Source organism: Mesocricetus auratus, unplaced genomic scaffold (genome assembly GCF_017639785.1).
Source record: "Mesocricetus auratus isolate SY011 unplaced genomic scaffold, BCM_Maur_2.0 Super-Scaffold_4256, whole genome shotgun sequence".
NCBI classification, from domain to species: Eukaryota; Metazoa; Chordata; class Mammalia; order Rodentia; family Cricetidae; genus Mesocricetus; species Mesocricetus auratus.
In genome coordinates this window covers 130,768,974-130,792,201 of record NW_024429182.1, presented here as the reverse complement: position 1 = coordinate 130,792,201, position 23,228 = coordinate 130,768,974, and the positions used below count along the sequence as shown (strand labels likewise).

At 48.9% G+C, this 23,228-nt stretch overlaps 1 protein-coding gene across 2 annotated transcripts in view; it reads left to right on the top strand.

Moving 5' to 3' along the window:
• Pcsk6 (proprotein convertase subtilisin/kexin type 6) overlaps positions 1-23,228 on the top strand; it is a 190,139-nt gene that overhangs the window by 81,750 nt on the left and 85,161 nt on the right. For both annotated transcript variants that reach the window (XM_021235532.2, XM_021235531.2), the window contains exons 7-10: positions 8,878-9,050; positions 13,259-13,471; positions 17,137-17,237; positions 22,133-22,236. In XM_021235532.2, the coding sequence (XP_021091191.1) occupies positions 8,878-9,050; positions 13,259-13,471; positions 17,137-17,237; positions 22,133-22,236 (591 nt within the window). The remainder of the gene's footprint in view (positions 1-8,877; positions 9,051-13,258; positions 13,472-17,136; positions 17,238-22,132; positions 22,237-23,228) is intronic.

Below are 23,228 nucleotides of genomic sequence, written 5' to 3'. Positions count from 1 at the left end.
AAATTCTTAGACATAGCAGGAGGCTCCTAGGAAGGAGGAGGGAGACAAACCCTGGTGGTCACACCCTTCCTAGACAGCACTCTCTCTATAGGACAGGTGAAGCTGGCTCCCAGACACCATGGGCTGCCCAGGTCAGAGTTCCTCAGATAAAACAGTGAGGAGACACTTCATTCCTGGTGACCCTGAGAAGGACAGACTCCAGCAGAGCCTCAGGCTTAGTGACCAGCTCCAGGGGTCACAGGGTCAATGACCCCAATTCTTATTTCCACTGCCCCCTTCCCTTCTCCAGAGGTCAGCTTAGGGCATGAGTTGCCTTTTTCTCTCTCAGCCACACACCCTGTTGGGGTTTCTCGCTGTCCTTGCCTGTGGTGCAGATATGTGTGTGTCCTGTGGTGCAGATACGTGTGTGTCCTGTGTGTCTCTGGAGCTTGCTGTCTGCCCTGTGCCCTGACCTTCCAGCTCTTGCTGAATTCCTAAGACTCTAGAAAATTCACTTCTGATCCTAGCCCTTGTTTCCCACGGTGGGGACTGTGAAAATGTCAGTGCAGACATCAGCTCTCCAGATCAGTGTTTCTCAACCTGTGGGTCACAACCCCTTGGAGTTGCCTATCAGATATTTGCATTACAATTCATGACAGTAGCAAAATTACAGTTATGAAGTAGCAACAAAATAACTTAGTGGTTGCAGGTAAGCCCATGGGTGCGTGCACACGGTATGCAGGTAAGCCCATGGGTGCGTGCACACGGTATGCAGGTAAGCCCATGGGTGCGTGCACACGGTATGCAGGTAAGCCCATGGGTGCGTGCACACGGTATGCAGGTAAGCCCATGGGTGCGTGCACACGGTATGCAGGTAAGCCCATGGGTGCGTGCACGGTATGCAGGTAAGCCCATGGGTGCGTGCACGCGGTATGCAGGTAAGCCCATGGGTGCGTGCACACGGTATGCAGGTAAGCCCATGGGTGCGTGCACGCGGTATGCAGGTAAGCCCATGGGTGCGTGCACGCGGTATGCAGGTAAGCCCATGGGTGCGTGCACACGGTATGCAGGTAAGCCCATGGGTGCGTGCACACGGTATGCAGGTAAGCCCATGGGTGCGTGCACACGGTATGCAGGTAAGCCCATGGGTGCGTGCACACGGTATGCAGGTAAGCCCATGGGTGCGTGCACACGGTATGCAGGTAAGCCCATGGGTGCGTGCACACGGTATGCAGGTAAGCCCATGGGTGCGTGCACACGGTATGCAGGTAAGCCCATGGGTGCGTGCACACGGTATGCAGGTAAGCCCATGGGTGCGTGCACACGGTATGCAGGTAAGCCCATGGGTGCGTGCACACGGTATGCAGGTAAGCCCATGGGTGCGTGCACACGGTATGCAGGTAAGCCCATGGGTGCGTGCACACGGTATGCAGGTAAGCCCATGGGTGCGTGCACACGGTATGCAGGTAAGCCCATGGGTGCGTGCACACGGTATGCAGGTAAGCCCATGGGTGCGTGCACACGGTATGCAGGTAAGCCCATGGGTGCGTGCACACGGTATGCAGGTAAGCCCATGGGTGCGTGCACACGGTATGCAGGTAAGCCCATGGGTGCGTGCACACGGTATGCAGGTAAGCCCATGGGTGCGTGCACACGGTATGCAGGTAAGCCCATGGGTGCGTGCACACGGTATGCAGGTAAGCCCATGGGTGCGTGCACACGGTATGCAGGTAAGCCCATGGGTGCGTGCACACGGTATGCAGGTAAGCCCATGGGTGCGTGCACACGGTATGCAGGTAAGCCCATGGGTGCGTGCACACGGTATGCAGGTAAGCCCATGGGTGCGTGCACACGGTATGCAGGTAAGCCCATGGGTGCGTGCACACGGTATGCAGGTAAGCCCATGGGTGCGTGCACACGGTATGCAGGTAAGCCCATGGGTGCGTGCACACGGTATGCAGGTAAGCCCATGGGTGCGTGCACACGGTATGCAGGTAAGCCCATGGGTGCGTGCACACGGTATGCAGGTAAGCCCATGGGTGCGTGCACACGGTATGCAGGTAAGCCCATGGGTGCGTGCACACGGTATGCAGGTAAGCCCATGGGTGCGTGCACACGGTATGCAGGTAAGCCCATGGGTGCGTGCACACGGTATGCAGGTAAGCCCATGGGTGCGTGCACACGGTATGCAGGTAAGCCCATGGGTGCGTGCACACGGTATGCAGGTAAGCCCATGGGTGCGTGCACACGGTATGCAGGTAAGCCCATGGGTGCATGCACACGGTATGCAGTGGTTTGTAGCTGTCTTTGGGAATCTCTGGGAGGAGATGGGACGCTGTGTTGTGAGATCAGGAATAGCAAGCGGGGCTGAGAGAGACCTGGCTTTCTGATGATCAATCACACTCTCATGTACCTCCTGGGACAATGGCAGACTGTAGGTTTGTCTTGACAGTTCTGTAGACCTCGGCTTCCTGGGTCCTTGGAAAAATGCTGTCAGGTATTTAGAGACTAAAAGGCTATAAGGAGATAGTGAGACTTGATAGTTTTGCATATTTGTGGATATTAAAAAATTATTTTTATTCTATGTGTGTGAGTGTTTTGCCTGCATGTATGTATGTTCAGCATGCGTGTGCCTAGTGCTTGTGAAGCTAGGAGAGGGCATTGATCCCCTGTAAGTAGAATTACAGGCAATCGTGGGCCAGCATGTGGCTGTCGGCAACCAGACCGAGGTTGTCTGAGAAACCAGCCAGCGTTCTTAACTGCTGAGCCATCTCTCCAGTCCCACTTGTGGCCTTTTTAGCAACTGTTGAAACTCTCCGTGCACGGCTGCTCATGGAATAGAATGAACTATGGTTTTGCTGGAAAACAGACAAACAAACGAACATTTCTCTGTGGATTTACTGAAACAAACTCAGGATTAATGAGTTGGATTTGTTGAGGAGGACTATTTGTCACACTCGGGAAGCTACAACCTCATTTTCCGTGCCGCTGTTCATGGCTGTTGTGTTGTCATTCATTTGCTAAAGGCAAAATACATTACTGCTCAATAAACAAAAGTGGGCTCAGCATGGCAGCTCCCCTGCCTTCCTCCAGACATGAGCAGACAGGCAGGCAAGATGGCTGACTTCTCCTGTGTGGCCAGTGCTGTGGTGTGTGTGTGTGTGTGTGTGTGTGTGTGTGTGTGTGTGTGTGTGTGTGTGTTATGTTCTTTTTCTTCCTTTTCATGTTGAACTCCCTCAGAAAGTAGTTTTCAGGGCAAATGCTACGTCTTGTGCTCTTCATAGCACCAACCGCATGTGGCTGTGTTTGCCTTCCCTTACACAAGCCGGTAGTTCAGAAAGTCCCAACATAAATCAGAAACAGGGAGGAAGGATGGATCGCTATAAGAAAACTGGCATTTTCTTTTGACTTTTACTAAGAGACTTCTAGAATCATTGATTTCAGCCAGGTTCTCCCGGGGCATTTAAACTATTAGGGTTAGGCAATGTAATGCGACTGGCACATTATTGAAGGGAGGCAGGCCTGTCCAGTACTCCCTAGGATGGACTTCGAGGGGCAGCTGGAATTATCTTGACTCCCAACAGCAGTCTCCTTTTCCACTCACACACATAGTCGCCCAGGCTCAACCATCTTATCTACCTACTCCTACCTGGAACCCTCAGGCTCACCGTCAGAGTAGAGGGGTCAACCATGTTTATGTGCAGCTGTGCGCTCTGACCCCACCCGCAGGAAAGCAACCCATTGGCAAGCTAAGAGCAGGAGTTAATTTACCATTCAAATGATCTATCCAGTTTATTTTTGTCCTTAGCAATTTGTAGTAAATGGGCCTTTCTCTTTTTCATTAGAGAAATGATGGCTGGTTTCCCCCGCCCCTCTCCTTGGCATTTGCAGAGGGCCATTCACGTTTGCAGCTAATGGTAGAACAGCAGATTTCTACTGAAAATATTTACCTTTTTCTGTTGGCAACTGTCAGTGCTGGGGAAATGGATGCACTGTTAAAATCTCAGCACTCAACACTTACTTCTCACATGCCAGTCAACTCCTTCAAGATGGAGAGCATCGTGAGAGCTGTTGGGAACTGCTCTGCCTGTGTGTTCTTGTGTATTTTTGGATGGCTCCTGGCCTCCCATTCTTCTCGTTTGGAAATAGGCATCTCACATCTATAACTGGTATGAAAAGCCTTAGAATAGCATGTTCCATGTCAGCACTAGAACCACAGACTCAGCTTTGGCCACCCATGTGACCAGAGAGCACTCTTGCCCTAGTCTGCTGCTAACTTTAAAGGCACGAGGTTCAGTCTTCCATTTATGCAGCAGCACTGAGGACCAGGGCATTCTGGTCTATTTTCCATTGCTGTAACAGAGTATCTGAGGCTGAATAACTTGTAAACAGGGGTTTTCTTTAGCTCTCTGCAGTTGGGTCTGCACAGACTCTGGCAGGTTTCCCTTTGGCTGTGTCAATCACAGGGCAGCTGATAAACCCGCAGCAGCGTCTGCAAGAGGAAGAGAGTGAAGGGGGAAGAACAGAAGACAGAGAGAACCATTCGGTGGTAGTCTTTCCCTTTTGCCACAGCTTCCCTCTGCAGGCAGGTACACTCAGGAACCTGACCACCCCCAGCTGGTGTCACAGCTTCCCTCTGCAGGCAGGTACACTCAGGAACCTGACCACCCCCAGCTGGTGCCACAGCTTCCCGGCATCATCACACGGGCACCAAGCTTCCAGCAATGAGCTCTTGAGGGACACTCTGGAGCTACAGTCGACGGCTTCAGCTTGTGTCTTCATTGGTCCTCTCAGTGGTGAACTTACTAAGAGACTTCTAGAAATGGGGGTTCAGAGAGGCTGAGTCCATGCCCAAGGTCACACAGATCTGAGATTCTGGCCATCTCTGCACTGTGAGCTGCTCTCAGTGGTAAACACTAGAAATGGGGGTTCAGAGAGGCTGAGTCCACGCCCAGGGTCACACAGATCTGAGATTCTGGCCATCTCTGCCCTGTGAGCTTCTCTGCCTTTGTCTGCTGCTGACTTCGTCACTGTGGTGGTGGCTGGGCCCAGCATCTCTGAAATAGCCATGGAACTAAGAAGTGTTGGGCATGCAGACCAGAGCCTGGGGAAGGATGGTTCCTCGTGGCCATCACAGTTCTTCTACCAAGAGCCCCAAAAGGAGAAAATTCAATGAGCCAGTGTCACACATGCACTGTGACACTGCCTCTACCCTGCTGATGAAAGAATGGACAGATGCCCACAAGCCCAGGGTAGACTTGGGCTTCATTATGACTAGGAACTTCAAAGGGAAATGAGCATTTAGCATTGTTTAATTCAAGAGCCTGTCTAGTAAGGGGCGTGGCTTAGTGATAGAATACTTTCCACACACAAGGCCCTGGGTTCAATCTCCAGAATTAAAAACAATTGCATATATCATGAATACAAGATGAGAAACTTTTATCATCCATGTAATCCACAAGGGATTAATTCCCAGGATGAGCAAAAGTAAATACTATGCTATGCAAATATATGCACAAGTATAAAACCATAATGTTTAAAAGACAGGGGAATGAATAACCCAAAATTCTAAGCAATTTCCTTCAAGTAGCAGGGTGAGAGGAGTAAATGTGTAGGACCACCCTCCTCCCTTGAGCCTCACCCTCTTGCTTGCACTACATGGAAGGCTAACGGGAGCCATTGTTTTCTTAGGCCTGGTAACTAGCAGGTATGAAATGTCCCTCTGCATAGATAGCATCGGTGTGTCTCTAAAAAATCAGGAAGGAAGTTATTGAAATTATGTCCATTTTTTACAGGTAGGAAAACTGAGGTTCAGTGGCATTAAGTCAAGCATATTAAGTGCTTCCTGTGTGCCAGATGCCTTTTCCTTCATTTGGCAACCCGTAGAGCAGATGACTTCCAACAACACTGCCTTAGACAGAAAACCAAGACTTGTACCAAGAGAGAACTCCCAGGATCCCTATCTGGTCACAGTTGGCAGCCAGAGCAGGGCTCCCACCCATGGCACCAGTTAAATCTGGTGTCTGCTGGTCAGGAGAGGCATGCTGCAGTGTCATGATGTCTAAGTCCCTATGTGTGGCTGGTCATGGTGTTCTGGGTAGCTGGATAGTAATGAGTGGAAGGAAGTAGATGGAGAGCCAAAGAGAAGGTAGATGGTGCAAAACTGAAATCCATCCCTGCTGCTCTTTTTGGAGGCCTTCAAGATTTGATGGACAGGCTCTTCCTGTGACTCCATCCTGATCCCCCATCGTTGCCTGTGCCCACCTGAATGACTTCATGTGTGGCTCTGGGTACCACGGTTGAACTTCTGAGATCCTCAGCACCTGAGTCTTGCTGTTATTATTTTTTCCAGTAATTCTCTGACACTGATTTCAACTAGAGTTCCCCTGCCTTCAGAGCAGGTGTTTCCAGTTAAATCCGGTCCCTTAAGTATAAGGCCATGTTACCCCACCCCAGAGCAGCCATCCTGCCCCTACTGCATTGCTAACTACACTATACAACCTCCCAAGGATCCCCCACAATGACGCCTGCATTGACCCTCTTGCTTATGGCTTGGGAACGTCAGGGCAGATGGTACAAGAAAACCTTAGAGGAACTGGTTAAAGAGAAGGATTACTAAGTCTTCCAATTCGACACAGGGAAGAAAGTCTCACCTTGGTAAATGATAAAGTATACCTAGTTATTTGTAACCCGTGTGCTCTAAGCAAGACGATACAAGGCAGGAAAATTAGAGACATATACTAAGGTTCTGGGCTTGGCAGCTAGTCATCAGAAGCAGGGTGACATCAGGACGTCCATGAGTACAGTGAAGTGGGGCCATGGGGTTTAATTCACATGAGGTGTTTGTCCCTGCGACCTCTGCTTCTTGTGGCTGCTCCTGCTTGCATTGGGAACCATCTCAAGACCTCAGGTGTCCACAGGGTCTATCTCCAGAACCCACAGAGATACTAAAGTGCTTGGGCTAAAGTCCCCTATATGAAATGGTGTAGCCTTTGCAAAGAGCCTGCGCATATCCTCCTGTATACGTGAAATCATCTCTAGATAATGCATAATATGTAATACAGCATTAATACTGTGTATAGTTAGTTGTTTATTGAAAAACGTCTGTCTCAGTACAATACAGAAAACAGTTGGGTTTTGGGGGAGCGGGGTGCTCCTACGTATTTTTCAGCTGTGTTTTGGGTTGAGTCTGTAGGTGCAGAACTCATGGACACAGAGATGACTTACCTGTCTCTCTGTCTATGAATGAATGTCTGTTATAGTCAGAATTGCAGTTGCTGAAGATCCTATTGAGGTCTAGTACAGGAGAGGTACAGAGGCCCTCCATGATGAGGTGAACTGCAGAGGAAGGGCTACCTCAGCCTCACGTGTGTAGGGCCAGAGTGAATGAACATTAATACCTATGCTTTGAAAATATGCTTAATCACACAGCGGGGAGCGTTCACATGAAGTTCAGTTCTTTAAAAAGAAAAGATTTGGGATGAAAGTGTGTGCTTCAGGCAAAGAAAAGTATTAGAAGAAACTGACTAAAGTGCCATCATTGGTTATTTCTGTGTTTACTTAGCTTCCATCAAAGAGTATAAGGTGTGCTTTTCTATTACATCTTAAGCAGTTCTAAGATGTAGAATATGTTTCCATGAAAGGTATGGCCATCGCGCACACACACATACAGCCAGGTCCAGAAGGCCCTGGAGACCCTTGGGGAGGTGTTACTGGTGGTTAGAGTCTGGACCATGGGTTTCTTGGCTTCTCATTCAAAAACAAACTGAAAGCCCACACAGCTTGCACAGTGTCAAGGAAACTATTGCAAAGCAAAACTACAGTGCAGATTAGAAAGGAACATGGTGTCAAGGCTGTCAGTGGCCATGTGAGTGGGGCACTCAGGGGGACTACCTTTCATGGGGTTCAAGGTAAGGAAGTGTTGATTACTAAGGGTATAACGAGGAGTTCTCTGTTTGGATTGGCATAGCTTACCCAGGCCTTTGGTCTCTGAGCATTAATCATATGCAGTCTGGATTATGCATAGGCATAAGATGGTAAATATAAGCTGGGCAGTGGTGGCGCACGCCTTTAATCCCAGCACTCGGGAGGCAGAGGCAGGCGGATCTCTCTGAGTTCGAGGCTGGGCTGGACCGATAGCCTCCAAAACAATACAGAGAAACCCTGTCTTGAAAAACCAAAAAAAAAAGATGGTAAATAGAAAATTCTACCTCAAAGTTCACTTGAAGAAATAGTTTTGTCTGACTGCATAGGTACCCAAAACCAGTTCAGACCAGATGGGCCCTTCTACCCTCAGACCAGAATGTATTGGGACTAGTTTGAATAGAAGCTGTCCACGTTTAATGGTTATTAAAATACCATAACCAAAAGCATCGTGGGGAGGGAAGGGTTTATTTCTCGGGTATATCCCTCCCAAAGGGAAGTCAGGAAGGAGCTCAAGCAGGGCAGGAACCTTGAAGCAGGAACTTATGCAGGTACCATGGAGGAGCCCTGCTCACTGTCTTGCTCATCAAAGGCAGCCATTGTTTTCTGAGGGTTTATTTTTGTATACCTAGGATCACCTGCCCAGGGGTGGCATCCCTAACAATGGGCTGGGCCCTTCAACATCCATCATTGACCAAGAAAATGACACAAGGGCTTGTCCACAGGCTGGTCTGGTGGGGGCATTTCCTCAATTGAGGTTTCCTCTTCCAGAATGACTAGCTTGTATGAAAATGACATAAAACCAGCGAGCACAAGCACCTTCTGGGAGCCTAGTGGCGTGGTGTCCTGGAATAAGCTTCCAGAGGCTCCCAGGCATTGCGGGATTCATGGTCCTGGGGTCCTTCACTGGTCCCTGGTCCTTCACTGTGTGTTCAGACTCCCCAGCACTGACAGTGAACCTCCCGCTGTTTGCAGGCATCCGGATGCTGGACGGCGACGTGACCGATGTGGTTGAGGCCAAGTCCCTGGGCATCAGACCCAACTACATTGACATTTACAGCGCCAGCTGGGGGCCAGATGACGACGGGAAGACAGTGGACGGCCCTGGCCGTCTGGCTAAGCAGGCTTTCGAGTACGGCATTAAAAAGGTATGAGTAACCCAGAACAACAGGGGAGCGCCCAGGGTGGGGGTGCCTGCACATCCCCACCATTTAAATATCAGAGTGACATCAGCCATGGCCTGAAACAAGGCTGGCAGGAAAGCCCTGCAGTGCCAGAATGAAGGAGAAATCTCTCAAGGGCTCTGAGAGACGGTGTATACGAGCTCAGGTGGAATGCCATAGCTGGTCCAGGGAGAGCCAGCCTAACGCCCACCATCCCTGACCACCCCCTTGGAGTCCGAAGAGACCTGTGCAGGTGGTGAGAGGCAGCTCAACCAGATCTCCAGGCTTGCTCCTTGAACTACGCCCGTGGAAAAAAATGAGTGGAGCTTCCTGCCTGTCGTGGGGTGTGACTAATCAAAGCCTCATTGCAGCAGGGAGCTGTCACCTAGACACTCCCACCCTTAACACCACGCAGCCCAACCCAGCTACAGTTTCATAGGTGAACCTCTGGGAACATCAAGAGATTGATTACTGCCTCAACCGGGAGGGTGGTAGACTCGTCCCAGGAGGCCAACCCTCCAGCCTCTGTGTGTCACCCATTGTCAGTGTGGTGGACTCTTGGGACAGGGGGCTCGGGAGAGATGAGTTTGGGAAGAGGGAGCAGGAGATGAATCAGTCTTTACAAGCCAGGGGCCAAGACAGATTTCCAGGTGAGCACAGTTTCTTGGAGTAGTCAGATGCAGTTATGGTCAGCATCCAGGAAGCCCTGGGTGGCCCAGTAAGCCATAGACCACAGCATGGGTGTGGCTAATGAAAGCTGGTGGGGGTGGGGGGTGGGGCAGGGTCTGTCAGGAAGCCCAGGCATTTCTGTTTCCTGTGGAAAACAGGAAAGAGGGGGTACAGGGATTGAGCCCATTTTATTATTTATATGATTTAAAACATTTTTACGTTTTGTTTTATTATATTGTAACCCATACAGAGCAATTAATATGCAGTTAATAGTGAATAAATACATCCAAAAGTGTCAGGCATGGAAGTGCACGCCTTTAATCCCAGCACTTGGGAGGTAGAGGCAGGGAAATCTCGTGAGTTTGAGGCCAGCCTGGTCTACAGAGTGAGTTCCAGGTCAACCAGGGCTACACAGAGAAACCATGTCTACACTGCATCATGCTGGCAGGACACAGGCAGCTGTCATTATTCTGCTGAGCACCTGGGCCGAGCCATGTGTTGGGCCGTGTGTTGGGCCGTGTGCTGGGATAGGGGAGTGCTGGTAGACTCAGGCATGACCAAGTAAGCCTCTGCCCCGCCAGAGATTGCTGAATAAATAAATCACTTGTTTCCATGACTCAACTCCCCTCCCACTGTTAGATCACTCAGATCTCAGACGCGATGACAAGTGAAACATCCTAGAAATTAAGCTGAGCTGCAGCCTCGGAGAGGCCGCCTTAAGCCGGAGGTCGCATTTTCTGCACAAAAGGCATGGGTAGGAATGGTGCTAATGCCGAACATCTGGCATTTCTATGAGATGCTGTCTAAAGATGTGGCTAGGAGTTCTGCTTCCAGGAGAGGAGATGCCGGTTTTCAAGGGGTCACTTGCAGTGCGTTCAGGTTTGTGTACCGAGCTTACGCAAGCTGGAGCTACAGAGAAGAGAACATTGCATTCTGAACTCTGAGCAGCTGCTCCATCAGGTTGTCGGGGTAACAGGACATGAAGAGGGAACTACGCGGTCCCCCCCCACTCCTCCCCATTCTTGTCATGTTTTCTTAAAATACAGAGGCCTTTAAATTTTAGTCATTCTGAATAAAATATGTTATACCGACCCTTAAATCACAGCTGTCTAGAGATGCCAGGGAGAACACTCCTGGAAATGTGATGACCTCCAACCAAAGCTCATGACCCCGTCTGTGGGCTGACAGTTCTTAGGCACGCAGAATTTCAAGTCCATCAACATGGTGCTGCCGGGAGATGGAGAAAACCGGAAGATTCCGGTGGAGGCTAGTGGGAGGTAGACTGGCCATTGCCAGCACACCTTGAAGGGGATTGTGGGACCCAGCTCCCCACCCCCACCCCACCATCTGACAAGTAGCCTTTCTCTGCCATGAGTCTCTATTGTGACATTGTGACCTGTCTAAAACAACAGGTACTGCCAGTCATGAGTTGCAAACTACAAAACTATAACCCAAGTAAATTCTTTTATTTTTCTTTGTAATTTGGTTTACCTCACATACCTGTTACAGTGCTGGACAGCTAACTGACAGGCCTCCCCAGATCTGCACACAACACATTCAAGAGTGAAGAGCGCTATTTTAAGTTGCTCCCTACACGTCCAGAATAATAAGATTGTTGAAGTTTACAAAATAAGAACATTTTACAAATAGTTCTGCCTTGGGTATGGAGTTGAGATTGACAGTATCCTGGGGATAATTCTTACATGGAATGGATAGGCTCTAATGTGCTATATGTCTTTTTTATTTGGATTTTAGTCACTTTAAACTGGCTTCTAATTAATCTTTTCCAACAAGTAATTGTAGTCTTGCTTGGCTTAATGATGAGGACATCCTCTGAGAAAGCCATCACTAGGCGAATTCATCAAGATGGGAACCATGATGGAGCACTAGCTTACACACTTGGATGGCACAAACGCCTCCCACGTACCTAGCTCCTCTGCACCTGTGTGAACCACTGTTGACTGGAGCGTCCTGACACAGGGCATGACCCAATTCACGTGACACACCCATTTCCTCACTTAGTACCTTTCTGTTAGAAGTTAACCTATTGCTTAGAAGCTCTTTTAGATTTATTTTTTCTTTTGTGTGTGTTAGTGTTTCTCCTGCATGCATGTACATACACCGTATGCATGTCTGGTGCCTGCACAGGTCAGGAGAGGGCATCAGATCCTCTGGAACTGAAGTTATGGATGATTGTGAGCCATCAGGTGGGTGCTGGGAATAGAACCCAGGTCCTCTGCAAGAGCAACAAGTGCTTTAAACTGCTGAGCCATCTCTGCAACCCTAGAAGTTACCCTTTGTTGCTAAGTCTAGGTAACTTTTGTGGTAAACACTTGGGCATTCTGAAAAGCCTTTCTTGGAGATGGAGAACGCAGGGTGAACGGGCCATCCTGACATAGCAGGGCCAGGGAAAGCAGGAGCCTACCTCCCTGTGGGTTTTGTTGGGAGCCTCAGCCTAGAACCAGTCAATTTAGTCTCTGAAGTAGAGTGTCACAGGCTTCCAGAGCAGGTGGGTCCACTCCCCAAGGAAAGCCCTGAAGTCTGAGGAGAGATACGTGCATCGGGCCATAGAATTTGCTTGAAAGCTGTCTTTAAACTGACCAGTTGCTCAGATTTGGGGCCAGTCCCTCCCTAAGTTTGGAAGTGAGGGTTCTCAGTTGTTAAGAGCCTGGGAGTTCACTTCGTGGTGTGCACCCTCAGTGGGTCCAGCTGTTGAGACTGACTCAATCGAGTCTTCATGAGCTCATCATTAACTAGTGCTTGTGGCTGGGATGACACAAAGTTGGTCAGAAACCATTGATCCCATGGGCATAGTATAGAACAGAGCTGCAGGAACCTGCCCGACCCGCCACGGTCATGTGCTTTCTCTCTTTCAGGCTCCCGATGAGCTAGTGACATCAGCAGCCTGGGTTGTTGATGTTCATGTCTGACTTGACTCCCTTAACACGTATCCATCTGTCATGGCAGCCACCTCTGGAAAGGCTAGTGGGACTTTTGTGGGCATACACTAGTGTGCTGGGCCATGAGCATGTTTATCTAACTGTCTAATGCAGAAGTCACAGCCTCACCCCCTCACCCCTCACCTCTCTCTCCTCGCCCCTCACCCCTCACCCCTCACCCCTGGACCTCTGAGAAGCTTTACCTCTGCAACTTTGTTTTCAGGAAACTTCCTGCTCTTCCCTCTTGAAACCAGCTCCTTTGACCCATAAAACTGAAACAATTCCAAATCCTGCCAGTGTTTGTCTCTGGTCTTGGTCTTAGGCTGAGTTCCCTCAGCTACTGCCATGGAAATCAGAGGCCTTGTCTGATCTCGAGCGGCTTGAATGGGGGCTGGAGCTTCCTGTGACAGGATCTTGACCATCCGTGGTCTTAATGCTGTTGCCACGGGCAAAATGGCTCCTCTGAAACCCTCCATGCTTTAGTGCACGTAGCAGCCCTGTGGAGGAACAGCAGGCTGTTGTCAGACGCTCCCCGTGGGGTCCCACCACAGTTGCTGACACCCTGTTCTTTTTGCTTCCACACAGGGCCGCCAAGGTCTGGGCTCCATTTTTGTCTGGGCCTCTGGGAACGGAGGGAGAGAAGGGGACCACTGCTCCTGTGACGGCTACACCAACAGCATCTACACCATCTCTGTGAGCAGCACCACTGAGAACGGCCACAAACCCTGGTACCTAGAGGAATGTGCCTCCACCTTGGCTACCACCTACAGCAGTGGGGCCTTCTATGAACGGAAGATTGTGAGTTCTCTTCTAAGCTTGAGGCTTCCTCTTCCCCAGGGCGCGTTGGGCCAAGACAGATATGTTGTATCTCAAGTCCCTTCCTCATCCATCTGTGAACAGGCTGAGCGTGAGGTCAACCCCAGTGCTGTGGCAGCCCGCCTCAGACTTCACTGTTTTATAAGATGCTCTACTTATCTCTCCCCAGAAAGGCCAGTGAAACCCTCTGTGACTTTACAGACCTAAAAATGTCATTTAAGAATGGGGTTCATCCTTGTCATATCTCCTTTTAACTCTCTGGAATTCTGTGGTCACATCCCAGAGTCCAGTTGACTAGTCTTGTTCTGATGCTTAAAATAGAAAGTCTTGGTTTTATGCTGAAACATTCTGGAAACCTGAATATTCTAGGCTTCTCTTTGGCCAAGGGACGTGCCCTAGACACTTGGAAGTAAAGCCTTTGCCAGCTCTGCTAACTGCAGTGAACAGAAGTACTGGTTTTCTTTTATTCTTTTATTCTTTTGTGTGTGTGTGTGTGTGTGTGTGTGTGTGTGTGTGTGTGTGTGTGTGTGTGATACTTAAACCCACTGTAGGCAGGGATGCCAGCACTGAGCCACATTCCCAGCCCCTGATTTCTCCCTCAAATGGTAACTGCTTAAGTATATGACTGGGATTTATGTTTCTGCCTTCTGTACATACTTTCCTATATTTAAAAAAAAAGGAGAGAGCAGTGGCGGGGGAAGGTTTCCAGCCTAAATTAATGCAGAATTCAAATGCAGAGTCATTAAGTTAGTGTGTAGACATTTTAAAAATGAGCCTCTGGAGCTGCACAGACACGGTTCGATTTTAGCGCTCACTAGCGTCTTTTCATCCCTCCCGCTGCTAAAACACAAATTATTTCAAATTTGTTTTTACTTTTTTTCTGGGGAGCACACAGGCTTCCTGTTCTCTGTTTGCTGTGTGTGAAGGTCAGCCACCATCATCCCGTCGCGGGCCGGGGAGCGGCCCAGGCTGCTTTGCAGAGGCGTTAAGGCCTTGCTTTCCTGTCCTGCAGATCACCCAGCCCTGGGATGGGCGGCTGAGACTCGGCAACATGTCCTGTGCGTTCCCTCTTCCTCCTCATTTGAGCCCGGACTCATTGGTGTTTTATTAAACAGATGCTTCGGATGAAACCCAGCAAAGGCCTTCTGGCTAACTGGGGACAAGTTGTGGTTGGCGTTATGGGACACATTGTACTAGGATTGCGCCCTTCGTCATGGCACTCAGCTAGGGAAGTAGGACTTGTCACTTCATTTACTTAATTATCGTGCTTAAATGTGCGTGCATCTAGCAAGAAGACACTTTAATTCCCTTTCTCCCTCCCTCCTTGTTTCCAAGATGGGCTTATATAGCCCAGGCTGAATTTGAACTTACTGTATAGTAGAGGTTATCCTTGAAGTCCTGTTCCTCCTGCCTTCACCTCACAAATGCTGAGGTGACAGGCATTGGATATCTCTCTTGATTCCTTCTTTTAAAATAATTTCCCTCCTCTGAGCAATACTTACGGATAAGGAAGATATGGTTGGGAGAGGGGAGAAGATAAGATTGAGTGTCAGAGTTGCTGTCCTGGAACTCTGCTCTGGGCATTTTTGTCCCATAACTGATGCCCCATAGATATCTTGCAAAGGGGCTGAGCAAGCTTTCAAAAGACAGCCTATGCCTCACAGCCTTGAGTTCAGGTGAGCTCTAGGGTCAGTCAGACCTCTGCCCCCAGCATGCTTCCTCCCTGAAGCATCCACCAGGAGTGAGGGATTCCTCATGAATGGACATGACTCTCAGAGAACTAAAACCTTTACCTCTCCCCTCGGGGACTGAGGGTGAGGGTCAGTTCATCCAACGTGAGCAGTGTTCCAAGCAGGACCCTCAGACGTGGGAATGCTCTGCCCACCTTGGTCTTGCTCCCTCCGGGACCAGTCTCCTTTCCCTCCTTAAATCCTTTGCCCTGCGGTGGAGAGGCAGCCCTGGGCCTTGCTCTCCCACCCAAAGGCTATTTACCAGACAGGAGCAGGAGTAGGTACCCTGCTGTGACCTGCATGGGACATCAGAAGGGCTGGGTACACAGAAGTCCTTCCTGAGCTGGCCCTTCTCTCTTTCCTTGAGATGCCTTAGTCCTACTGAGGGTGCAGCTAGGAAGCTGGTTTCTCCCCGCATGAATGTATGACTCAGACTAGATACCCCTACCCTGGGGTGAGGAGAGGGGAGCCCAGCCACATGACCAGAGGACATGTGAATTCATCCTCAAGGGTTCCATAAAATGGCTGCATGAGCTTTGAAGCAGATGGGTGAGCTAGCTTCCTGTTGCTGTCCTAACATGTCATCATAAACGCAGCATCCTAAGGTGGCACCGACTGGCATTCCCCCACCTTGTAGCTCAGGAACCAGGTGGCCTTTCTGGCTCTCAGCTCCAGATGCACGGGCTGAAGTCAACATGTCCGAAGGGTTCTCTGGCATCTCTGGGGAGGTCCTTATGCGGGCTAGACATGTTTTCAGCTCTCTGTCAGTGCAGAACTGAGGTTCCCATTCCCTTGTGGGCTGTTGGATGACAGGCATGCTTGGTTTTAGAGCCCTATACCCTTGGTCTGGGTGTCTCCAGCTCCATCTCCGAAGCCAGCCTTGATGGCTGGAGTCTGTCATGCATCACCTCTCCAGCAGGTGTTTCACTTTCTTCTTCCACCTCTAAAGCCCTCTGATCTATCAGGCCCAGCTGGAAAACCCAGAAGAATCCCTCCAATTTAAGGTTAGCAGCCTTGGTTTCATTAATTAGGGTGTAGGACTCAAACCAGGAGCACAAGTCACAGGGGCTGTGATCCCAACTGAACTCAGTGTGTTGATCCCACAACCTCTGCCCCCTGGGACCTCCCAGGGTGTGCAAGTCTGAGCAGTTGTAAGGTTGAGTAGTGCCCCACTCTCCTGGAGCCATCACCTTAGGTGAGGACAGGCAGTGGAGTCTCAGCTAGCAGAGCCAGCCTCACCTTCCCCCGAAGACCAGCAGCCCTGTTGTCCTGCTCAGCACTGTGATGACAAGGGCACTTCAGGTTCCTCAGGGAGGGATGTCCACCATCCCAATCCTTACCTTGCAGTTAAAGGTAGAAACACCATCTGGGCTCCTGCACACTTCACAGAGGTTTCTGCTCCCCTGAAGTCCTGAGTCATTGAGCTTAGCTCTGTGTGTGGTGGGGGGGGTCAGTTTCATGCATACCAGTGCAGGAGCACAGGGACCCCAGGAAGAAGGGTCAGCAGAGGGTTCATGACAGGGATATTAGTGCAGGAGCACAGTGCACCCCAGGAGCGCAGTGCACGGCAGAGGGTCCATTTCATCTTGCCTTACCGTTTGTCTACACGGCTTCTGTGGGCTTCAGGAACCAGCCGAGCCGATCCCTTCTGAAAGCACACCCTGTGCTTCTGGATGCTTGTCTTCCTGCTGTTCCTCTCTGTTCTCGTCCTGGGATTAGCCTGATCTATAGCTAGCGTACACCTGCAGTTTTGCGCCTGAGCTGAGTGCACACGCCAGAAGAGCCAGGCAGCATTCCTTTTCTGCCACTGGCGCCCAGCGTCGCTCCCTCCAGTGGGCAGCATGCAGAGGCCCTCACTTCGGTCAGACGGAACCAACCTTCCCACTGCCCTGCGTCACATGTCTCCCTTTCATGCAGGTCACCACGGATCTGCGTCAGCGCTGCACCGACGGTCACACTGGGACCTCCGTCTCGGCCCCCATGGTGGCTGGCATCATTGCCTTGGCTCTGGAAGCAAAGTAGGTTTCAACCTCCCTTCTTTTCCTTTTAAATGACAAGCTTGGCTGTATATTCCCATTTTCATTGCCATGTACCCTTCAGTATCACATCCACCAGAAGTTTGTCATCTTCCCAAACTGAAGTTTTGTTCCTATTAAACATTAACTCTCTGAATTGATCAGCCCAGGCTGCCGTAGAAGGTTGCTCATACAATAGAAATGTGTGACCCCAAAGTCCCTGCCTGGACTGAGGCAACAGCAGGGTTGGTGTCTCCTTGGCTTGCAATTGACAGCTTCCAATTGGCTCATGCTGATAACCTCATTTACCTGAATTATCTTTTGGTAAGGCCTAATTTGAAATACAGTCACATTCTGAGGAGCAGGGCAGGGCCTAGGACTTCAACTCATGCCACAGTCCAGCTCATAGCACTCCCTCTCCTCCAGCCTCTGACAACCACCATGCTGCCTCCTGTCTTTGAACTTGATGGCTCTAAGTACCTTATGTAACAAAACCATACAGTTCACACCAAGCATCCCCAGTCCTAAAATCCTGAACCCAAAATTCTCCAAAATCTGAAAGGCTTTTAGTGCTGATACCATGCTCAGAAAGTTAGGTCAGGTCTGGAAGAATTTTGATTTTCAGATTAAAGATGTTCAGCACATGAAGTCTATGCAGATACTACAAACATTTAGAACCTGGAATGCCTTTTTGCAATTTTGGACAAGGATGCCTCCTTGCCTGTTCTGCCCTTGAGGTTGGTGTATTTATTTCATTTAACATGATGCCATGGGTGGTAATCTGTGTTGTAGTCCGTGTCAATTTCCTTCCATTCTCAAAGTGGTTTCTTCTCTTCATAAAGCCTACTGCCTCTTCTCCCAGGGGCTACGTGGGCCAGAGCTCTCCATTCATAAGCACTCACCCAAACCGTGCGCAAGGCTATCACAGCTTCTTCCCTTGAGTCTTGGTTTATAAATTGACAGTGACTAAGTTCCACTTTGCCTGCCTAACTGCCACATAGCCTAGAGTTATAAAATGGGTCAGACAGAAAAGGGATAACTTTAGGTATGAGCCACTTCTTCATTAATGTAATAAGAAGCTCACTTTTGGCTCATAGTTTGAAGAGATACAGCTCATCATGGTAGAGAAGGCATGGCAATTTGGGCTCTGTCTGTGGTGACAACTGCCCATGGCACAGCTTGTTACTTCTTGGTTGTGGTAGTTTGAAAGAAAATAGCCCCCAAAGGGAGTGGCACTATTAGGGGGTGTGGCTTTGTTGGAGTAGGTGTGGTCTTGTTGGCGAAAGTGTATCACTGTGGGGTTGAATTGAAGGTTTCCTTTGCTCAAGCTATTCCCAGTGAGACAGACCACTTCCTGTTGCCTGTAAGACACAGGACACTCAGCTGCCTCTCCAGGACCACGTCTTCCTGCACACTGCCATGTCCCACCATGGTGATAATGGACTAAAACTCTAAACTGTAAGCCAGCCACCACAATGAAATGTTTTCCTTTGAAGGAGCTGCCATGTTCATGGTGTCTCTTCACAGCAATAGAAACCCTAGCTAAGGCATCCTTAGCAGACCAAAGAACACTTTTAGACCAGGCCTAAATTACACCCTTCAAGATCCACCCCTACAACTTCTAACAACCCCTTTCTTGCTCATAAGCTCACCCCATGAGGGGTTCTACAGCCTCCCCCCAAAACTCAATGGCATCAACCAGAGACAAAGCATTCAAATTTGGGAGCCCATGGGGCCATTCCCTATCCAAACAAAACACTTCATGTGCAGTTGTAGAGTCAGAAACAGTTTAGACATCAACTGTCACAGAACGGCCCAACATTTGCAGTAATTCTTTGTTCTGGATGAGGTTTTAAGTAATTCAGAGAGAATATTTGAGATGTGTAAATCCTTGAAATTATGCATGCTTGCATGCTGATTTCCACAGAGCTAAACACCAAAACACTCAAATGCTACCAATTTAACAAAAGCAGCTAAATATTTTCAATTTTCAGGCCAAAAAATAATGTTAGCTTCTGTGTCCTGGGGCTCTGCAATAATTTGTTACTTGTGTGGAAAAGTTCCATTCTCGTACTTAGCAATTAATCACTCTCTATTTTCCTCCATTCCTTATTGGAAACATGCAAGGAATTTTGTTAGTCAGACCTAAATAGAAAACACACCCTGCTTCATGACCAATTGTCCCAGTAAGAATGCCTATGGACCTGAAGAAACTAGCGACAAGCTGGAGATTTGCAGGTGCAATCTGAGCAAGCCTCACTTATGGGAACATTTGCTTAGAACTTTCTAGGGTTAGGATTAGTTCATGTGGTGTCTAGAGACTCAGCTGATTTTGGGACACTTGGAGACTGTAGTGTCCAGCAGGCCCAGGCAGCAGGACCCAGCATTGTCTTCTTCCACTTCTCAGTGTCATAGATGAAGGTCCTAGAGCAACTGTTCTCAACATGTGGGTGGTGATCCCCACAGGGGTCACATGTCAGATATTTAAATTGCAATTCATAACAGTAGCAAAATTACATTTATGAAGTAGTAGCGAAATAGTTTCATGGTCGGGGTCACCACATCATGAGGGACACATTAAAGGGTCACAGCATTAGGAAGGTTGAGAGCCACTGTCCTAGAGGAAGACACTCCCAGTGGGGACAGGAGGACCTGTGGATAGCAAGTGATAAGAATGGTGTACGCAGACAACCTAAGTCCACCTCTGTTTTCACTGAAAAGCATTTTGGGGACTAGGGCTGTAGATTAGAGGTAGAGTGCGTGGGGCCCCAAGTTCAGTCCCTTCACGAGAAAAGAGAGTGGAGAAACTAAACACTCCTCACCATGTCTCAGACATCCCCCAGAGGCAAGGAAAAAAAGTTTATTTCCTCCTGATGAGATGGTTCCCAGCCTCTTCTTCCTGGCAGCAGCCTGAGTGACCTGTGGAAATGGTTTGTAATTCATGTGACCCAGAAGACCCCAGAGAATCATGCAAAGTTGAGGGATTCGCCTGAGAACAACAAAGTGCCCCGGCTTTTAAGGATAGTCGTCTTTAAAAAGCCCTGTGTAATTGAAAGATATCACTTCACAAAAGCAGTGTGTGTCCCCATGCTGTGGATAGTGGAGTTGGTAGGTATGACTGGACTGGTCACAAGATTGGTGGCCCCAAAAGGCATGCTGAGGTTTTGCCACACATGAGTAACAATGCATGCAACGTAGAGCTGAACCAGTGTGCAACTAGCATACTGAACTTAGAGCTTCAGATGAAGACTCTCCAGGTGAGCTAAGTGTCCATGATGCTCTGCAGGCCACACTCCCAGAGCTCAGGGCTGCATCAGCCCCTCCTGGGGCTTCCCTGCCACATGGAGACAATTCCTGCCTAAGCTGGAAGAGGAGGCTTCATAGGAGGAAGATATTCCCGAAGAAATAAAAACTCGTGACATGGAGAGAAATTCAGCATAAAGTAAATGCAAATGAATGGAATAATGGTTTCTATAGTCTCCCTTTCTGAACATAGTCTGTTCCCAAATCTGAGGCTCATGACTCTCTGGGACCTTGGTGATAAACTTCCAGGAAGACTGGCTTCAGCATCCTTGTATTGACCTCACTGACATGCCCAAATAGTTTACATCGTGTGGCCAACAGACTCCTGACACAGTCCCGAGGACTAGCCTGGTCACTGTCATTTCAACATGTCCTGAAAAGATAGATTGGAAAGGAATTATTTTTTTGAAGGTAGTAAGGATGCTCATTTGTCTTTGGCTGGCATTCTGATTGAGAGGTAACTGTGAAGTACAGATCCATTTAATAAAACATTATAATTATTTCTGGGTGGGACCGTGGGTAGAACCATGAACATGTACTTTGAGCTTTTCACTCAGCTGTTAGCTTCACATTGCAAAATTATTCCTACTCTTTGGCTGAGTCTGATGTAGCTGTTGCACGAACTATATTTAAAGCTTATGCATTCATATATCCAGATTCCATGATAACTAAAGCACAAGACAAGACAGGAATAGGGGTTTCATTTCCTGCTTGTCTCTACTTGGTGAGAGTATGAAAAGCACTGTTTTCATCAAACCCAGGCCTGCAGAATGTAAAACGCTCCCAGAAAGGCTACAAGTGCTGCTAATACTAATGTTTTTTATATTTCTTAGATGTACAATTAGGGTAATGTTCTTTTAACCTAAAAGGTATTTCAACTTGGAAGTGACAATAAGAATAGCCGGCACCAAGCTCAGCAACTCCCAGACAGTGTAACATGGGCTCATTGTTGGGGACAGAGCAATTAGAATAGACAGAATATGATGGAGCTAGATTTCAGAGGTGTTTAAAATCCAAGAAATGGCCGGGCGTTGGTGGCCTTTAATCCCAGCACTCGGGAGGCAGAGGCAGTCGGGTCTCTGTGATTTCGAGGCCAGCCTGGTCTACAGAGCTAGTTCCAGGACAGCCTCCAAAACAATACAGAGAAACCCTGTCTCGAAAAGCTAAAAAAAAAAAAAAAGTAAATAAAATCCAAGAAATGTGGTCTATGATTGACACTGGGGGGCCATGTGTTCTTGGATGGCATGTTTCTATGTACAGTGAAAGGAAGTATAAATTTAGAATTTCTACAGGCTGCAGCCATTGCTTCCCCTTAGAACAGAGCCCAACTTGCATACCCTTGTGCATGGTGACGGAGCCCAGCTCCGCATACAAACTCAAGCAGCCTTGGCAGCCAGACTAGGTCTCTCATGCCTGTAGATTTTAGAACCTCTGAACTCTTTCAGCCTGGGACTCAGTTGCTGGGAACCATTGTTGCAAAGTGAACCCTTGTAGAGGTATGGGAGCTGAGCCTTGGGCTGACTGCCGGTACCACCTTGGAATGGCCCACCTGGCCAACCTCGCTGACTTCAGTGGTCTCTGCTGTGTCATTGCAGCAACCAGCTAACCTGGAGGGATGTGCAGCACCTGCTAGTGAAGACGTCACGGCCAGCTCATCTGAAGGCGAGCGACTGGAAAGTCAACGGTGCCGGGCATAAAGGTGCGGGTGCTCCTGGTGGGCTGGGGGAGGCACTCTGGTGGCCCAGATAGCATTCACTGTTACCATTGCCTATGTGTTGTTGTAAGAATGTAAACTACCTTGCAGTGATGTAAGGATAGTTTCCCAGAGCACATACTGGCATGAAGGGACAGCCTCAGTGTCCCAGAGCCCATGTCACACGTTTCAGTTTGCTCCTTGGTTTTTGTTTTTCACAAAGAAATGTGACTTATAAGGCAACTTTAGAGCAAGCCATGAAGACATGTGCCCACAGTCCAAGTACTTGGGAGATTGCAGTGAAAGGACCATGAATTCACAGCCATTTTGGTTCTCACCTTTGCTTTTCCCATCTCTACAAAAGGGACATTGAGATAGCTGTGGGATTTGCTTCTGGTCTCTGAACCTGCTGCCAGCCAGCCCCTGTGTTATAGGAATAACTAATGGCACATGGGTCTTCTGTCCCCAGCACAGACACCGGTATGGTAACATGGCTCCATGATCAGGACATAGTCAGGTATTTAGGGTCTCAGGGAAGGAAGTTGACTGGCAGTACTTGAAAAACATTCCTGTTGGCAATGATGTATTAGAGAAAACGTGTCCCCTTTTCGAAATTCAGATCCAACTACCGTGACACCAAGCCTGATACCACTCTCTGTACATATAGGTCAAGCTTTGTGACTGTGAGTAACGGGGGGCACCCCTCTGAATAAAGAGGTCACTGACCGGGCCTCATAGATCTTCGTTTGCAGTTGGTGGTGGTGTCCCGTAACATTGCCCTCCATTTCCATCTTGGTCTAATTAAAAAGGAAAATAGATTGTATCCGGTCTTGACCTTGCCCTAGAATTAAGCTTTAAAACCTTCTCCCTGGGCCAAGTCACATCCTGGATCCAGCCCGTTCCACCAGCACTCCTGACAGTATGCTGCTGTCCTGAAAACCCTGAGACTCAGTACCAACAGAAAATAATTTTTGAAACAACAGTTGGCCTTGTTTTTA